General features: G+C 37.9%; 1 protein-coding gene across 15 annotated transcripts in view; it reads left to right on the forward strand.

The window, feature by feature from the left end:
• CFAP54 (cilia and flagella associated protein 54) overlaps window positions 1-20,223 on the forward strand; it is a 297,401-nt gene that overhangs the window by 109,878 nt on the left and 167,300 nt on the right. For all 15 annotated transcript variants that reach the window (XR_005370580.1, XR_005370581.1, XR_005370582.1 and 12 more), the window contains 4 exons: window positions 5,857-5,985; window positions 7,805-7,919; window positions 9,117-9,206; window positions 9,738-9,864. Coding sequence is in view for 11 of the 15 variants with exons in the window: in XM_038558716.1 (XP_038414644.1) it covers window positions 5,857-5,985; window positions 7,805-7,919; window positions 9,117-9,206; window positions 9,738-9,864 (461 nt within the window). In the remaining 4 variants the exon portion in view is untranslated. The remainder of the gene's footprint in view (window positions 1-5,856; window positions 5,986-7,804; window positions 7,920-9,116; window positions 9,207-9,737; window positions 9,865-20,223) is intronic.

The raw sequence follows: 20,223 nt of genomic DNA on the forward strand, positions 1-20,223 counted from the left end.
CAATGGAAAGAGAATCTATTAGCTTCAGACTTTATCAGCAATACTAGAAGCTAAAATACTGGAGCAACGTTTGTAGAATCCTGAGGGGAGAAGACAGAGTTCCAAAAGCTAATAACCAGGAAAGCTATCATTCCTTTGTCAGGGCAAAATAAACATTTTTCAGGAGTTCAGGCATTTAAAAAATATTCTGCCAATGTACTTATCTGAGGAAAACACTTGAGGAAATATTCTATCAAATGACAGTTGGTTCAGGAGAGAAAGCCCAAGGTAGGGAAAGACAAAAAGGAGCCGAATAATGGGAGCAATGAATCTTGCAATATATGTATTATTAAAATTAAATAGGTAATAATGAGGTGATGTCGATTTTGTAACATAAATGCTAACTAGGAATTCTTGAAATAGAAGTGTTAACTTTGAAAGAAGAAGCTTATTAGTAACCTAGAACTAAAACTTTTATCTTGTTTGGGGTCAAGGGCGGGGAGACCAGATAGAAATTCTTGGTGCATGGTTTTGTGTTTTAAAAAATACATGTAATATAAAATTACTATTTTCTATTGATAGAATATATGTATTTAAAGACGATTCAGGAATGAGTTGCCATGTGCAGTACTTTTAAAGCACAGTAGCATTTCTAAATTGATAAGAAGGAAAAATAAAGAGAGGAATGACAGGGAGGAAAAATGGCTAATTCAGCAAAACTAAGAAAAAGGAAGAAGAGATATAGTATTTAAGAGAGAAGGAATACAATCAAGATAAAGCCTTAAAACAATGAGACAAATATTGGTTGAAAATAAATGGATAAACAGAGGTACTGGGAAAATACAAACACAAATAAAGAAGGAGTAGCTGTTTTTATACCTGAAAAAGAGAAGACAAGGCCCCAAATATTAATCGGGACAAAAAAAGACATTGTATTAATTTTCTTCAAGTCTGTTTTGTCTTATCATACTTCGCTGCTTCTGGTAGGCATCTGGTCACTTTCTGTCTTAGGACAGTGTCATTGTCAAGATTAAAGATCAAGTCTGAATTAAAACAAAACTTGAATTTTTTACAACAGCAAATTAAAAAAGAAAGGCAATTAGATTAAGTAAAAATACTACAAAGGCATTTGATAGCACTTAGTAACCTTTCCTAGAAAAATTATATGTAAGTTATGAATGGAGTCTATTGAACAATGATAAAGACTTTACCAAAATTTTATAGCAAATACACTAAATGGCAATTTTCTGAAACTGTTTCCTTAAAAATCAGGTGTAGGAGATGCTTTTTTTTTTTTTTTTTTAAGATTTTATTTATTTATTTATGAGAGGCACACAAAGAGAGGCAGAGACACAGGCAGAGGGAGAAGCAGGCCCCCTGCAGGGAGTCTGATGTGGGACTCCATCCCAAGACCCAGAGATCACGCCTTGAGCCAAAAAAGCAGATGCTCAACCACTGAGCCACTCAGGCATCCTGAGATGCTGACTCTTAAGAGTGTGATTCATTATTTGTAGAGATTTTATCTTATGCAGTAGATAAGGATATGAAATAAGTTTACAATATTAAAAAAGTATAATTCATCTGTAATTGTAGAGGTCTCAAAAACTCATGAGAACCTAGTTTAAAAAAATATTAGAATTAAAAGAAAAAGAATTTGTAAAAATGATTGTGAGATGCGTAAAACTTTATTTTTTTACTACTAATAGTAGCCAATTAGAAATGGAGAGAGGAAAATATACCACTAATAATGTGCAATATTTTAAGACACATTTTTACTAATATGTGGAATTTAAGAAACTACACAGATGAACATAGGGAGAGGAAGAAAGAAAAGGGAGGCAAACTGTAAGAGACAGTTAACTATAAAGAACAAACAGTATTTTCTGGAGGAGAGGTGGTCAGGGGGATGGGTGAAATTAGGTGATGGGTTTTAAGGAGGGCACCAGGTGTTGTGTGTAAGTGATGAATCACTAAATTCTACACCTGAAACTGGTATTCCACTGTATGTTCATTAACTAGAATTTAAATAAAAACTTGGAGAAAAAAATACAACATTTTAAACCTCCAGAGTGCTAAAAGATCCAAATGAAAGAACCAAAATCTTACTGAAGGGCACAAAATAAGATCTGAATATCTGAATATATGGCAGGCCATGCCAAGTTCCTGAATAGGTAGACTTACTGTCACAGAAATATAAATCCTTCCAAAAATAGTATTTAAATATAATACAGTTCTAAAAATAAATAAATAAATAAATAAATACACAGTTCTAATTAGAATCCTAATGGGGGTTCTCTGAAATTGATTAGAATAATTTAAAAGTTGTGAGTAGATAACTAAAATTTATTATAAGGTTACTTCATTTAAAAAAATGGTGTTAACAAAGTAGTGGGCAAATAGTTCAGAGGAATAGAAGAGTCCAGGAATAGCCAGGCAGCCCCAGGTCTATAGAAGAACTTAATATATGACAAAGGTGGCATGTGGATTTATTGGGAAAATGAAAATATATTAAGATATTTTATTTAATAAAAGGTGCTGGCATCATTGACTATTCATCTGAAAACAAAGCCAGAGTCCTGCCTCCTATCATAAACAAAATAAAGACATATGGATATTTTCATGGCTTTGAAGTCAGAAGAGACTCCTTTTGCAATAGGGCATAAAATTCAAAAGGTACACAGAAAAAGATAAACCTGATAAAAAGATAGATTACATGATAAGTAAAAAAAAATTTTTATGACAAGACACTAATAACAGGCTTAAAGGCAAATATTTAAAAAATATTTGACAGATATTTGATTTTTAATGTGGCCTTTAGGGAGTAATCAATGAGAAAATATGAAGTAATGTTACAGTTTAGGAAAAGAAGAATCAGATTTATCTTTAATTATGAAGGATCTATTTCAGTCACTTTAAAAAGTGGGGTAGTGAACAGGTACCAGATTATGAATGGCCATCTCATGAGGTAAGGGAGGAGCCATTCCAGGGTTTTAAACCTGGAAATGATGAATTTGCGTTTTAGAAAAAAGAAATTATTTTGGGGGCACAACAACTAATAAAGTGAGATAGAACCTGAGGTAGGGAGTGAGTTAGAAGGTGAGAGATGATAAACTGAACTATGGCAGTCCCTCCTTATCTGCAGTTTTGCTTTCCATGGTCAATTCCATTCGGGAAGCAGTTGGCTGTCCGTCTAATGAGTTGTCAGAAGGCCAGTAGTAGCCTAACATTTTATTACAGTACATTGTTATAATTGTTCTCTTTTGTTAAAGTTTTTGTTCTTAACCTCTCACAGCACCTAAGTGATAAATTAGACTTTATCATGGGCACACACGTATAGAAAAAAAAAAACACAGCATATTAGGATTGGTACTATCTGTGGATATAGGAGAAGGCAGGCGGCAATGAGACCCTAGCACATGTGGGAGGAATGATTCTGGGCAGGAGATTGACCTCTTTAACAGGAGGGTAGGATGGATGGTTGTAGTTACAGGTAAGCATGTAGGTAGATTTCTGGACAGGAGATAAATTACTTTCCTTACATTTCCCCTGTGAAAAGAAAGCAAGGGGGGGGGGAGAGAGAGAGAGAGAGAGAGAGAGAGAGAGAAGGTGGGAAGTAAGGGTGGGTTTCAGAGAGAGAGAGAAGGTGGGAAGTAAGGGTGGGTTTCAGAGATGGAGAAGAATGGGAGATTTTGCAAGAACCCCTCTGGAAGATGGGAGAGACTACTGACCTGGAACAAGAGACCAGCATCTGGGGCCTACTGCATGTTGAAGTCCTCAAATTCACATGCCTTGTCTTTCAGCTTCGGGAGATTTTTCTCTCATAGCACACAGCAGCTTGGGGCTGGCCCTGTATTGCTTTACCTGCCAGCCACAACTCCACTAGCTCTTCCCCACCCCCAACCTGAAGAATATAGTGAGAGATTATTGTAGGAATGACCCTGAATGTGTTCTGGATATTTGTAAAAACTAAAGTGTGTATCAGTGTCAGGATTTTAATATTAGAGCTGGTTTTGTCCCATAGTGTTACACTAAGAATTGCCCTTTCAGAAGCTTCCTCCAGCCTGACCAATAGCCCCAGAGCCCTGGCCTTGCCTCGAGTCCCAGACTTTAGGTGTTCATTTTTTTTTATAAACACATTTTTGTGTGGATTTTCTGTTATGACATGGAAAGCCCAATCAGTCTAATGGCTCTGGGTTTTTTTCCTCTGTTTAAATCATTGGTAACCTTTTCAGATGGCTCAATCTTTCTTCTTTAGGCAGCACTATTTTTTCTAAAAGTTGCCAGAATTCCAAATAAAGTGCCACTTCTGAAAAGTGTCATCCTAAATGTTTCATTATTTTTTGCATTTAAAAAATTATTATGCTCAACATCTGGCATAGTCTTTTTGTTTCTGTTTACCATTTGGTTTGTTAGTAGAATTGATTCTCTATTTTTCTGTTGATTGGAGAATTCTTGATCATTTATCATTTTCTACTGGCATATTAAAACAAGGGAAAAGATTACACAGTTCTTTCTAGTTCTCTCTAAGCCTTGGATCCAAGTATGTCAGAGAGCAAAGTTGAAAGGAGCGGAAGTATTGGCTCATTTTGGCTTTCTAATAAAACATACTCTCTCACATCCATTTTGTAGAGACTGAACTCTTGCCTGACATTCAAGGCCCTGCTTGACCTAATCTCATCTGCCTTTTCAACCTTTATTTCACCATTTTCCTTCCTACACTTGGTCTCACAGTCAGTATTAGTTTAACACTATTGCCTGGTTTCTCAGGAGTATTTCCAGTTCTTAGCACTCTGCATCAGGTAGGTATTATCAGATTTATGCAACCACTCATATATATATATCCTTTCCCTGCATGGGGAAAGGATCTTAAGTATAACTTAAGTTGTTGTTACTTATACGTATAACTAAGCTAATCCGCCTGATAGAACAGACCGACCTACATCTAACAAATTCCTACAAGCTTATTTATACTCTTAGAGAATTGCCCTGTGGAATTCACCATGAATGTGTCCCCTTTATATGATGCTTTGCTCCAGAGGGCATATGGAAATTACATTGCTGGCCAGGGAAACTTTTCCTGCTAGAGCCCAGGTTTTAATGACCAGGTAAAGCTATATAAATAAGGTGGGCAAGTTGTTCTGAGAGATGCCTTAGGGGTACAAAGGCATAAAGTCATGAAACCACGGGGAATGTCAGAATTTATATTCTGCTCAGAATTTATATTTTGTAAGCTTAAAGTACAAGGAAATGAGTGGTTTACCCCAGAGAAGTAGGTAAGGGCCTGGCTAGAAAAGGCCGAAGAATAGAAATTCATAAGGAATTATGGAGGAGAGGGGCTCCCCTTTCTCTGACTGTAATGTCTGTTTTCCCATAGGGTTCACAGAGAATCTGCTCACAACAGTTTATCTCTGGTCCAGTCCACTGCCAGATGTCTTTTAAATCATTTACTGATATAACTACTCCCCCCAACCCAGGACATTCTGATGTCAGTACTTGTCCATTTCACATCATGGGAGGTGGTGGTTATGTGGCCTTTTTAGAATGATTTTGTTTTAACATGGATCTTTTAAGTTGGAAATAGTTTCCTAATTGTTAACTTCCTACACCAAAATATACGTGGCTATGTGTCCCAGAAATATGAGGAATTCTGATAAGATAATCTTGTTATCTATCCTTTGTTTAAAGTAATGGAATCATGCAGTTTTAATTGTAGGGCAATAGGATCTGGAGGTAAGCTTCCAGTTTCCTTAACAAAATCAGGGGAAGTCTTCGACCCAAAACATGAATGAGACTTTGGACTTTATGAAAGATGGTGGGTGATACTTGAAAATAGACAAGTGTTTCCAACAGGGATAATTAAGAAATATTTTTAATTAGATTCTGCGTTCATGGAAAGAGTATGACCTGGCAGTAATGATTATAAATTATGGAAAAAAGATGTTGGACATCACATCAGGGTGTAAATCTCTATTTGGTATGACTGACCAAGAAGAAATGCAGGAGGAGGTAATTGATTTTTGTTTCTCATCTTAAAATGTATACTTATTTGAGTCTTTGAAGGGTCATATAGTATTAGCAAACATATTAGAAAATTGATGTTTTATTTTTATTTTTATTTTTTTTAAATTTTATTTATTTATGATAGTCACAGAGAGAGAGAGAGAGGCAGAGACACAGGCAGAGGGAGAAGCAGGCTCCATGCACCGGGAGCCTGACGTGGGACTCGATCCCGGGTCTCCAGGATCGCGCCCCGGGCCAAAGGCAGGCGCCAAACCGCTGCGCCACCCAGGGATCCCGAAAATTGATGTTTTAAATTTATCATGTTTATATAAACAAAAAATGACTGAGGGCCTTCCCTACTTAAAGAAATCCCTGCTAGAGTACTGAAGAGCCCTCTCTCACCAGTACTGATCATTAGGCATTGATAGAGAGCTTCCTACACCCAGCTGGACCTGGAACTAAAAGGCCTCTAAAGTCTCCCAAATTAAAGATTTTATTATTCTGGGTGGGTCATGGAATGTAGTTAACACATGTCAGAGCTTTTTACTTTGTTCACAGTAGATCTTTCCTAAACTCATTGTGACACCTAAATTGTCTTCTTTACGAGACTGCTAATGTCTGAGACTGCTTTTTAATATCTGCCTTGCAAGCGTGGGTCTTACAGAACCTGTTTTATTGCCGTTTCTTGAAGCTATGTGGTTATGTGTCTTTGTGGATTGAATTTTGAAATGTTGCTTAGTTTATTGGGTTTCCGAGGAACACTAGGAATCACCTGAAGCCCCTTCACTGACTGGGGTGGGGGTAGAGACTATCACTCTGGACTCTGTTTCTGTTGGAATAGCCCCATTTCTGTCTCTTTTATATGCTGAATTATATGTAAGTGTGTTTCTTTGCCACAAAAAGCTTCAAAAAAGGTACATATTTTTTTTAGCCATAATGCTTTTTTGGAGTAGAGGTTATTTGGTTTAGAGAGAGTTTTGATTAAGCTGGATGCAATTTAAGAGCTTTTCCCACCAAGTGGTGTTCACTCTCAGAGTCATCAGCCAGGCATTTATGTCACCCAGGCCAAGCTTGACTCATCACCCTGTTCCTTCACCTCGTTATAGGAAAGGACCCCTTGCCTCTTTCCATGGAGCCTCAAGCCTAGCAGAATGTCCGTGCTACTTCTCTCTAAGGCTGTAGGGACTGAGAAGCTAATACTGAATTTATAGGAGTCAGAACTCCTTATAGCTACTCAAGGTCCCCTTAAGCCTATAGGAGCTTGGGAGGGTTTTTTGTTTTGTTGAGAACACACTGTTGAAAACAAGGGGAGCCTGAGTACAGACCTGCCATTGCTTAATCCACTAATTGCTGATCTTGTTATGTTTCACTGAAAGGCAAAGCAGCAAAGGCAATTAGCTTAGTTGTAAAGAAGCTCCTCTGGGAAAAAAGAAAGGAAAAAAGAAAAAGGAAAAAAAGAATATATTTCTGAGGGCAGGCTAGGAACTTTCCTTTGAGGATTCTTAGCATTCTACCCTCAGCTGCTTTCAGAAGAGTGTGTGTATTGGTTGAAGCAGGTAGTACTAATTAGGGGGGTGGAAGTTACTGGAAGGAAGAGAAGGGAAGAGAAGAAATATTTTGGCCAACCTCCATCAAACACTGAGTATTATGTTTGTCATTTAGCTAGAATGAAATGACTATTGTGATTAATTTATATCACTTGGCCATGTAGATCATAGTTTTGTGTACCAAGAATGAAAGTATGAAATAATAAAGATTATTACTTGAAAGTGACAACTGTTGAGACATGTTGAAGTACATTCTGACACTTAACCAATGTTTTTAGGGTTCTCCTAAGAAGTCTTCCAAGCCTAAGAAGCCACAGCAGATGATAGTACCTGAAAAAATAAATGAACAGCTGGCCTTGTTGGAGACACACCTACTCAAACTGACAAAGCAATGTAGTCATTTTTTTTTCTTTCTGGATACTCCTGTTTAGCATTATGTTTTTTAAGATCAGAAAATATTTTGTTAAAAGGATTAAGATGAGATTAGCACTTGGTAAATCCTTTAAGGTGCTTTTACATTATGTCATTAATCCTAACAATACACTGTTAATAACAGATTATTAACCACTCCGCCCCACCCCCCTCCATGTGGTTCATAATGATTAAGTGATTTACTTAGGATTACATAGCTGGCTTCTTTTTGAGCCTAAATTCTGATTCTAAAGCAGAGTTTCTCAACCTCAGCACTATTGACAATTTGGGCCAGCTAATTCTTCTCTGTGGTGTACATAGGATGTCGAGCAACATCCCTGGCTTCTACTAATAGATGCGGGGCACACTATCTGCCCACCACCCCGCCCCACTTCCCCACCCTCTCACCCCACTCTGATAATCAACTGGGAAGCAAATGTTGCCAAATACATTGGGGAGGAGGGCACAAAATTGAGAGTTACTATTCTAAAGGCAGAAATGTACCTGAGAAATAAAAGGATAGTGTATGTGTGTGGGTGTGAGTGTGGGTGTGTTAATGTGTGAGTGATTTGAACCATGGTCTGTTCAAGTGAAAGAGTAGTTTAATTTTTGGCCATTGTGTCAAATAGGAATTTCATAATGGACCATTGTTAACACAGTGATGGGAATTTTGGAGTTTGCAGTTTGGAAATCTGCCTAAGAAATTGATTTAGTTACTGGTGTCAGTGTTAGAATTGGAACCCAGGCAGCCTCGCTGCAGTGGCTGTGCTGTTCATTTTTCTATACTGCTGTCTTTTAAGGGTAATTTTGTAAAGATGAAGTTGACATAATTGGAAGATTTTGGAGTCTGGGATTTGCTGATAATAAAACAGCTATTGAATACAGTGACTCATGCCCTGGAACCTCTTCACCTATTTGGTGGTGGACTCTGGCTTTTAGGGGGAAAAAATAAAAGAAGAATAATGGAGATCACAGGATTTTTTTAAACTCCAAAATATAATGATATAGTTGACATTTTATTTTATTTATTTATTTATTTTTTAGTTGACATTTTAAAGGCATATAATTTAGGATGAACATTTGAACATTTTCCCATTTTTTGTTCCTTCCGAAGAATTTTCATTTTTGGTTATTCATGTTAAATAGAACCTACAACTTACTAATTTTTTAAAACCTTAGATGTTGCAACAGAACTCTCAGGATCAGAGGACCCTATATTTCTTTACCCTGTTGTTATAAACTGGTCAGTCAAAGGTGCTGTGAAAGAAGGTAGGTAACCTAAATGTAAATATGCTTGATTTTCTACTGAAGATCATTGATCTTCTGTTGAAGATCATCTTTTATTCTGTGGGTTCTGTTGTTGTCTGAAAGCTTTCTCCTTTCTAGGAAGAAGGTTCTGGGTTCTTACCTATTCAGAATAATGTAGAATATGGATTATCAAGTAATGTGATTTAAAATCTGTAAAGTCAGAACCTTGATGGTGACTTATTTTGGTAGTAAATGACATTATTATGAAGCTTATGAAAACTAGGAAATTGAAAAATGTGAGTGATCTTTAAGTTCAGATATGAAGAAATAGCAACATTATTGTTTAACTCAGAGTGAAAGAAATTAGGATAACTAGTAATTCTGATAATTATCAGCAATTTTCTCCTAACTTGTCATATATTAGGGGCAACTTTTGAGAACTTTCTCTCAACACTGAGATATTTGAAAAGTGAAATATAGACTATAAAGGATTTTTTGATCTTATACAGGAGTTCTTGACACATTTACTGCTACACTTCTTTGTTTTCACAGTTATGAAATTTAAGCAAAGACCTAGATTTCTAGAATTCTTTACACAAGTTATGCTAAAATGTATGAATGATGAAAAATTTCATCTTATGGTGGAGATAACAAGTCCTGTTTATGACTTCTTGAAAAGGTATTTGTAATATATATTTTATTAATATTTACAACTTTAAAAGATAGGCAAGATTATTACTTTAATATATATAAGGTGGATGAAAAAGAGGGTGGTGTGTACACCTAGGATGGGGCAATCAGCCATGGAGGAGATAGTAAGGATTTGTGTTGGTGTGTGTACATAAATAAAGAAATAATCATTTTCTTCCAACAACTAGGCTTTTCTTTCACCATTGGGCATAGATCTATTTCTCATTTTAGAAAAAAGAAACATCAATAGCATGAGGTCTATTTTTAAAATGGCAGCAAAAAGAAAAAGTCCTTCCTAAAACAAGTACTTATTAGAACAAAAGCTTGGAGTATATGTGCTTTATATTCTCAAATGATAAAGGAAGAAATTGCTTTTATGAAATGAAACAGGTTATAGTATTTAGAGAATTAGAGAGTTCTGTTAAATTAAAAAGACCATAGCCAAAATTAGAAGTTTAGAAGTTATAAATCACATTCTTAATACCAAAGAGAAGCAGAAAACACTTTAGGTGTGCAGTGAAATTTGGAAGGCTGACTATGGAGGTCCAACCTAAGAATAATAGATATTCTGGGAGAGGAAATCAGAGTAAGTGGCTTAGAAGCATTGACCGGTGGTATAACAAAAGACTCAAGGTTGAAGATTGAGGAGTATGACTGAGTTCAAAACAAAGGTAATGATTTCAATTTTCAAGGCTGAGCAGATGTTTTAGGATGCTATTCTCCGAGTCAGGGAATATAGGGGAGAAGCAGATGCAACACCTTGATTTCTACCTTGATGGTAATAGCTATTTTCTTTTTATGTTCATATGCTTAACATACTTTTACACAAAGAAAGTATTCTGCAATAGGCAAACGTGCAGCTGTATTTTCCTCCAATTTTATAGTTTCATGATTTATATTTAATGTTTTAATCCATATGGAGTTTATTTTGGTTTAGGGATTTAGATTAAACTTTCGGTTCCCCAGTTTATCAGTTTTCCTGGTAACATTTAAAGAATAATCTCTTTGTTACTTATTTTCAACTCCACCTTTTCACATTCAAAATGGTGATTCTACCAACTATGCTTATAAATCACAATGAAGATATTTCATGAATTTTCATGTTTTACATGGCAGAAAAATCCACATATATGGAAATAACTGCTGAAAAAGACAAGGCTAATTTGCCAAATACAGAAATATTGAGAGAGTTTAACATGCTACTTTAAAAAGACATAAAAAGGACACAATAAAAAGTGTAATTAGTAACACTAATTTAATATATAACCAATTGAGACTAAACATTTAAAGCACTAATTAGATTTTTTAAAAAGTAATCGTTGAGCTGCAAAATAAAGCTCAGTAGATAGCCTAGACTAAAATTTATAAAGACCACATTCTTTTACAGTTTAATAAAACTGAAATTTTATAACAAAATACTGGCATATATATAATTATTGGATCAAAAAGGAAATCTAAAAGTATAGCAACATTTGAAAGTAATGATGATAAAAACTCTAGTATCAAAGGTATTCTAAACAGCAATTAGAAGTTCTTAGCTTTAGAATCCTCTATTAGTAAATAAGAAAAATAAAATCAAATGAATTTTTTTAAATCAAATGAATTTTTGTTGATCTCAAGCAATTAGAAAAATAAAATAAGTATAGGAAAGCAGAAACAAAGAAAAGAAAAATACAAGTTGAAATTAAACAACTAAAGTTTGGTTTTAAAATCATTTAATTGAAGGCACACCTGCGTGGCTCAGTTGGTTAAGCAAAGTACTCTTGATTTCAGCTCAGGTCATGATCTCAAGGTCGTGAAAATGAGCCCCCACCTAGGGTTCCACACTGGGCATGGAGCCTGCTTGAGACTCTTCCTTCCCTTGGCCCTACCCAACCCCCTGCTCAAGATCACTCTCCCTCCCTCTCTTAAAAAAAAAAAAATCATTTACTTGAAAACTGCTAGAGCTAGTTCTTTGAAGATACGAATAAATTACATGAATTTCCAACCAGCATAATAAGAAAACGTGAAAAACAAGTAATCCAAAGAAGTAATAATCCTAAATTTGGAAACGGTTAAATATTAGATAATAGCATATACAATTTAATATGAATAATTTCTAATCAAAAGTGATGATAATCTTGAAAAATTTTAATTATAAGAATTTATTAAAGTAAAAAGAATTTGAATGGCTCCATTTTTTTTTTAGGCTACTTCTTTCATACTTTAAAGGAACAAATAACTTTTACTTTGCTTCAGGACATGGGTATATAGTTTCATAGTGAATTTATCTCAGGAGTCTCAGATAACAGGTTTATGAAAAGAATTTTAAAAAATGGAAAATTAGGGAAGAGGGGCAAGATGGTGGAAGAGTAGGGTCTTCAAATCACCTGTCCCCACCAAATTACCTAGATAACCTTCAAATCATCCTGAAAGTTTACGAATTCAGCCTGAGATTTAAAGAGAGAACAGCTGGAATGCTACAGTGAGAAGAGTTCGTGCTTCTATCTAGGTAGGAAGACAGGGAAAAAGAAATAAAGAAACAAAAGGCCTCCAAGGGGGAGGGGCCCCGCGAGGAGCCGGGCTGAGGCCGGGGTGAGTGTCCCCAGGACAGGAGAGCCCTGTCCCGGAGAAGCAGGAGCTGCACCAACCTTCCCGGGCGGAAAGGGGCTCCCAGGGAGTTAGAGCAGGACCCCAGGAGGGCGGGGATGCCCTCAGGCTCCCGGGGACACTAACAGACACCTGCGCCCCGGGAGAGTGCGCCGAGCTCCCTAAGGGCTGCAGCGCGCACGGCGGGACCCGGAGCAGCTCGGAGGGGCTCGGGCAGCGGCTCCGCGGAGGGGGCTGTGGGGCGGGAGCAGCTCGGAGGGGCTCGAGGGCGGCTCCGTGGAGGGGGCTGCGCCACCGGGAGCTCGAATCCAACAGCACAGGCCCGGGAGCACTGGGCGCCGGGACACAGCTCAGGATCCGGCCTCCCCCTGGGACAGGCAGAGGCTGGGAGGGCCCAGGACAGCAAGGACGCTCCTGCCCCGAGCTGAGCAGATCAGCGGCCCGCCCCGGAGCCTCCAGGCCCTGCAGGCGGAGAGCTCCGGAGTTACTGCGGGAGCTGACTCCAGGGCTCCAGAGCTGGCCCCGGCCACTGGGGTTGTTCCTCCTGGGGCCTCACGGGGTAAACAACCCCCACTGAGCCCTGCACCAGGCAAGGAGCAGAGTAGCTCCCCCAAGTGCTAACACCTGAAAATCAGCACAGCAGGCCCCTCCCCCAGAAGATCAGCTAGATGGACAAGTTCCAGGGGGAAGTCAAGGGACTTAAGGTATACAGAATCAGAAGATACTCCCCCGTGGTTTTTTTTTTTTCTTTTTGATTTGTTTGCTTCCCCCACCCCCTTTTTTTCTTTCTTTCTTTTTCTTTTTCTTTCTCTTTTCTTTTTTTCTTCCTTTTTTCTTTTTTCTTTTTCTATTTTCTTTCCTTTTTTCTCTCCTCTCTTTTTCTCCTTTTCCCAATACAACTTGTTTTTGGCCACTCTGCACTGAGCAAAATGACTAGAAGGAAAACCTCACCTCAAAAGAAACAATCAGAAACAGTCCTCTCTCCCACAGAGTTACAAAATCTGGATTACAATTCAATGTCAGCCAATTCAGAAGCACTATTATACAGCTACTGGTGGCTCTAGAAAAAAGCATAAAGGACTCAAGAGACTTCATGACTGCAGAAATTAGATCAAATCAGGCAGAAATTAAAAATCAATTGAATGAAATGCAATCCAAAGTAGAAGTCCTAACGACGAGGGTTAACGAGGTGGAAGAATGAGTGAGTGACATAGAAGACAAGTTGATGACAAAGAGGGAAACTGAGGAAAAAAGAGACAAACAATTAAAAGACCATGAAGATAGATTAAGGGAAATAAACGACAACCTGAGGAAGAAAAACCTAGGTTTAATTGGGGTTCCCGAGGGAGCTGAAAGGGACGGAGGGCCAGAATATGTATTTGAACAAATCATAGCTGAAAACTTTTGTAATCTGGGAAGGGAAACAGGTATTCAGATCGAGGAAATAGAGAGATCCCCCCTCTAAAATCAATAAAAACCATTCAATACCTCGACATTTAATAGTGAAGCTTGCAAATTCCAAAGATAAAGAGAAGATCCTTAAAGCAGCAAGAGACAAGAAATCCCTGACTTTTATGGGGAGGAGTATTAGGGTAACAGCAGACCTCTCCACAGAGACCTGGCAGGCCAGAAAGGGCTGGCAGGATATATTCAGGGTCCTAAATGAGAAGCACATGCAACCAAGAATACTTTATCCAGCAAGGCTCTCATTCAAAATGGAAGGAGAGATAAAGAGCTTCCAAGACAGGCAGGAACTGAAAGAATATGTGACCTCCAAACCAGCTCTGCAAGAAATTTTAAGGGGGACTCTTAAAATTCCCCTTTAGGAAGAAGTTCAGTGGAACAATCCACAAAAACAAGGACTGAATAGATATCATGATGACACTAAACTCATACCTTTCAATAGTAACTCTGAACGTGAATGGGCTTAATGACCCCATCGAAAGGCGCAGGGTTTCAGACTGGATAAAAAAGCAGGACCCATCTATTTGCTGTCTACAAGAGACTCATTTTAGACAGAAGGACACCTACAGCCTGAAAATAAAAGGTTGGAGAACCATTTACCATTTGAATGGTCCTCAAAAGAAAGCAGGGGTAGCCATCCTTATATCAGATAAACTAAAATTTACACTGAAGACTATAGTGAGAGATGAAGAGGGACACTATATCATACTTAAAGGATCTATCCAACAAGAGGACTTAACAATCCTCAATATATATGCCCTGAATGTGGGAGCTGCCAAATATATCAATCAATTAATAACCAAAGTGAAGAAATACTTAGATAATAATACACTTATAATTGGTGACTTCAATCTAGCTCTTTCTATACTCGATAGGTCTTCTAAGCACAACATCTCCAAAGAAATGAGAGCTTTAAATGATACACTGGACCAGATGGATTTCACAGATATCTACAGAACTTCACATCCAAACTCAACTGAATACACATTACTCTCAAGTGCACAAGAACTTTCTCCAGAATAGATCACATACTGGGTCACAAATTGGGTCTGAACCGATACCAAAAGATTGGGATCGTCCCCTGCATATTCTCAGACCATAATGCCTTGAAATTAGAACTAAATCACAACAAGAAGTTTGGAAGGACCTCAAACACGTGGAGGTTAAGGACCATCTGCTAAAAGATGAAAGGGTCAACCAGGAAATTAAGGAAGAATTAAAAAGATTCATGGAAACTAATGAGAATGAAGATACAACCGTTCAAAATCTTTGGGATGCAGCAAAAGCAGTCCTAAGGGGGAAATACATCGCAATACAAGCATCCATTCAAAAACTGGAAAGAGGGATCCCTGGGTGGTGCAGCGGTTTAGCGCCTGCCTTTGGCCCAGGGCACGATCCTGGAGACCCGGGATCGAATCCCACGTCCGGCTCCCAGTGCATGGAGCCTGCTTCTCACTCTGCCTGTGTCTCTGCCTCTCTCTCTCTCTCTCTCTCTCTCTCTGTGACTATCATAAAAAAAAAAAAATTGGAAAGAACTCAAATACAAAAGCTAACCTTACACCTAAAGGAGCTAGAGAAAAAACAGCAAATAGATCCTACACCCAGCAGAAGAAGAGAGTTAATAAAGATTCGAGCAGAACTCAACGAAATCGAGACCAGAAGAACTGTGGAACAGATCAACAAAACCAGGAGTTGGTTCTTTGAAAGAAATAATAAGATAGATAAACCATTAGCCAGCCTTATTAAAAAGAAAAGAGAGAAGACTCAAATTAATAAAATCATGACTGAGAGAGATCACTACCAACACCAAAGAAATACAAATGATTTTAAAACATATTATGAACAGCTATACGCCAATAAATTAGGCAATCTAGAGGAAATGGACGCATTCCTGGAAAGCCACAAACTACCAAAACTGGAATAGGAAGAAATAGAAAACCTGAACAGGCCAATAACCAGGGAGGAAATTGAAGTAGTCATCAAAAACCTCCCAAGACACAAAAGTCCAGGGCCAGATGGCTTCCCAGGGGAATTTTATCAAAAGTTTAAAGAAGAAACCATACCTATTCTACTAAAGCTGTTTGGAAAGATAGAAAGAGATGGAGTACTTCCAAATTTGTTCTATGAGGCCAGCATCACCTTAATTCCAAAACCAGACAAAGACCCCACCAAAAAGGAGAATTACAGATCAATATCCCTGATGAACATGGATGCAAAAATTCTCAACAAGATACTAGCCAATAGGATCCAACAGTACAGTAAGAAAATTATTCACTGTGGCCAAGTAGGATTTATCCCCGGGACACAAGGCTGTTCAACACTCGTAAAACAATCAATGTGATTCATCATATCAGCAAGAGAAAAACCAAGAACCATATCATCCTCTCATTAGATGCAGAGAAAGCATTTGACAAAATATAGCATCCATTCCTGATCAGAACTCTTGAGTGTAGGGATAGAAGGAACATTTCTCAACATCTTAAAAGCCATCTATGAAAAGCCCACAGCAAATATCATTCTCAATGGGGAAGCACTGGGAGCCTTTCCCCTAAGATCAGGAACAAGACAGGGATGTCCACTCTCACCACTGCTCTTCAACATAGTACTGGAAGTCCTAGCCTCAGCAATCAGACAACAAAAAGACATTAAAGGCATTCAAATTGGCAAAGAAGAAGTCAAACTCTCGCTCTTCGCCGATGACATGATACTCTACATAGAAACCGAAAAGCCTCCACCCCAAGATTGCTAGAACTCATACAGCAATTTGGTAGCGTGGCTGGATACAAAATCAATGCCCAGAAATCAGTGGCATTTCTATACACTAACAATGAGACTGAAGAAAGAGAAATTAAGGAGTCAATCCCATTTACAATTGCACCCAAAAGCATAAGATACCTAGGAATAAACCTAACCAAAGAGGTAAAGGATCTATACCCTAAAAACTATAGAACACTTCTGAAAGAAATTGGGGAAGACACAGAGAGATGGAAAAATATTCCATGCTCATGGATTGGCAGAATTAATATTGTGAAAATGTCAATGTTACCCAGGGCAATTTATACGTTTAATGCAATCCCTATCAAAACACCATGGACTTTCTTCAGAGAGTTAGAACAAATAATTTTAAGATTTGTGTGGAATCAGAAAAGACCCCGAATAGCCAGGGGAATTTAAAAAAAGAAAACCATAGTTCGGGGCATCACAATGCCGGATTTCAGGTTGTACTACAAAGCTGTGGTCATCAAGACAGTGTTGTGCTGGCACAAAAATAGACACATAGATCAATGGAACAGAATAGAGAACCCAGAAGTGGACCCTGAATTTTATGGTCAACTAATTCAATAAAGGAGGAAAGACTATCCATTGGAAGAAAGACAGTCTCTTCAATAAATGGTGCTGGGAAAATTGGACATCCACATGCAGAAGAATGAAACTAGACCACTCTCTTTCACCATACACAAAGATAAACTCAAAATGGATGAAAGATCTAAATGTGAGACAAGATTCCATCAAAATCCTAGAGGAGAACACAGGCAACACCCTTTTTGAACTCAGCCACAGTAACTTCTTGCAAGATACATCCACGAAGGCAAAAGAAACAAAAGCAAAATGAACTATTGGGACCTCATCAAGATAAGAAGCTTTTGCACAGCAAAGGATACAGTCAACAAAACTAAAAGACAACCTACAGAATGGGGGAAGATATTTGCAAATGACGTATCGGATAAAGGGCTAGTTTCCAATATTATAAAGAACTTATTAACTCAACAGCAAAGAAACAAACAATCCAATCATGAAATGGGCAGAAGACATGAAGAGAAATTCCACCAAAGAAGACATACACATGGCCAACAAGCATATGAGAAAATGTTCTGCATCACTTGCCAGCAGGGAAATACAAATCAAAACCACAATGAGATACCACCTCACACCAGTGAGAATGGCGAAAATTAACAGGGCAGGAAACCACAAATGTTGGAGAGGATGTTGAGAAAAGGGAACCCTCTTACACTGTTGGTGGGAATGTGAAATGGTGCAGCCACTCTGGAAAACTGTGTGGAGGTTCCTCAGAGAGTTAAAAATAGACCTGCCCTACGACCCAGCAATTGCACTGTTGGGGATTTACCCCAAAGATACAGATGCAATGAAACGCCAGGGCACCTGCACCCCGATGTTTCTAGCAGCAATGTCCACAACAGCCAAACTGTGGAAGGAGCCTCAGTGTCCATCGAAAGATGAATGGATAAAGAAGATGTGGTTTATGTATACAATGGAATATTACTCAGCCATTAGAAATGACAAATACCCACCATTTGCTTCAACGTGGATGGAACTGCAGGGTATTATGCTCAGTGAAGTGAGTCAGTCGGAGAAGGACAAGCGTTATATGTTCTCATTCATTTGGGGAATATAAATAATAGTGAAAGGGAATATAAGGGAAGGGAGAAGAAATGTGTGGGAAATATCAGAAAGGGAGACAGAACATAAAGACTCCTAACTCTGGGAAACGAACTAGGGGTGGTGGAAGGGGACGAGGGCGGGGGGTGGGGGTGAATGGGTGGCGGGCACTGAGGGGGGCACTTGACGGGATGAGCACTGGGTGTCATTCTGTATGTTGGTAAATTGAACACCAATTAAAAATAACTTTATTAAAAAAATAGAAATTTAGGAATCAGTCTTACTTAGCAGTATATAGAAACAAAAATCAATAAAATAGTTTATAAATTCAGTGTTGAAAATGTAGATCTTATTATCTATATAAATATAGTAGGAAATCTGTAAATGTAATTATTATTGGTTGTAATAAACAAGACTTTAGTAGATGCTAAAAAGCCATGCGGTGAAATTCATCAACCATTCCTGGCAAATTATGATTAAAAGAATATTTTCTGTTAAAATAAGCTTTATAATAAGGAAGCTTATTGTTCCTTCTATCACTTAACATTGTTATATAAAATCTTGCCAGTGCATTACAATAAGAAATAGAAATTAGGATTAGAATTCATGTGATTATCACATAATAGGGTCTCAAATATGTTTGTCAAATGAATTCCACGGTGAAGTACTGTGAAAGGGAGATAAAATGATTGGTATTTGCAAATAATGATTTAAAAAAAAAAACTTAAGCTAACTAACCAATAACTATCAGAACTAATAATAGAATTCCATAGAATAGCTGGCTGCAAAGCAATAGCTTTCCTATATCAACTAGAAAGTATAATGGAAAAAATGATCCATTTCTATGAAGCACAGGATTAAATTTATCAGGATTTGTGAGTAGACTTAGGCTGATAGAAGAAGACCAAACATTTTTACTAAGAGATCTTTTTAAAAGTGACTTGAATAAATGGAGACATAGTACATTACTTATGGGCAGATGGACTACTATAATTTCTATTATCTTCAAATTAATTTATTGGCTTAATATAATTCCAATCAAATTAGGTTTATGGAATGATGCAGAATAATGAAAAATATCTGAAAAATGAAAAAGAGCAAAAGAAATTTGTACCATCAGATAAAGTTTAGTAGAGTTCTGTTTGTGAAATAATAGGCAGACAGCTATTGGGATTCAATGTTTCGAGTCAGAAGCAGGTACTAATATAACTAATCAAAACAATGAATAAACCATGAAATCAATGATCAATGGCATTGACTACATAAAAGTTTTAAAATACCATTTTTCATAACATACCATAAACAAGAAGGTAGGAGGAAGCATTCTGTGAAGGGGTAGAGAAGTGGAGGAATCTAATTGATTCAGTGAGTGAGAGTTCTTCAGAGCATGGAGGCGAATGTTGAGAAGATAGGAAGATGGCAAATGTATATCTGTGACCTTCTGTCCTTCTCATCTCTTCTAGCAGTAACACCAAGCAGGTCGAGCATTCCAGCGGGGTGAGAGAGGCAGAAATAGGGAAGAGACCAACATGCTTAGAACATAGCAGGCATCCAGTCTCAAAATGCAAGTTGCAGAGAGGGGATCCCCACCCCTCAGTGGTCACTGGTACAAGTTTCTTAGTTCAGGCAGACAAAACATTTGCCAAAATGAATGCCAGCTAGCTGGGGGACCCTTGGAATTGCTGCTAGGCTGGAGTCCCAACCAACCACAGGATCCAGGATCATCTTCATCAAAATAGAAACAAGTGGCCAACTGCCATTGGGACCAAGATGAATTAGGAAACCCAACCCGTGTAACTAGCTATCCAGACTCATCCAGTCATTTCATTAGCCTTGTATCTATGTGACCCTACATTTTATTCAATTTAAGGTTTTGGACCCCGTTTATCATGTGATA

Source organism: Canis lupus, chromosome 15, assembly GCF_011100685.1.
Source record: "Canis lupus familiaris isolate Mischka breed German Shepherd chromosome 15, alternate assembly UU_Cfam_GSD_1.0, whole genome shotgun sequence".
Taxonomy (NCBI): domain Eukaryota; kingdom Metazoa; phylum Chordata; class Mammalia; order Carnivora; family Canidae; genus Canis; species Canis lupus.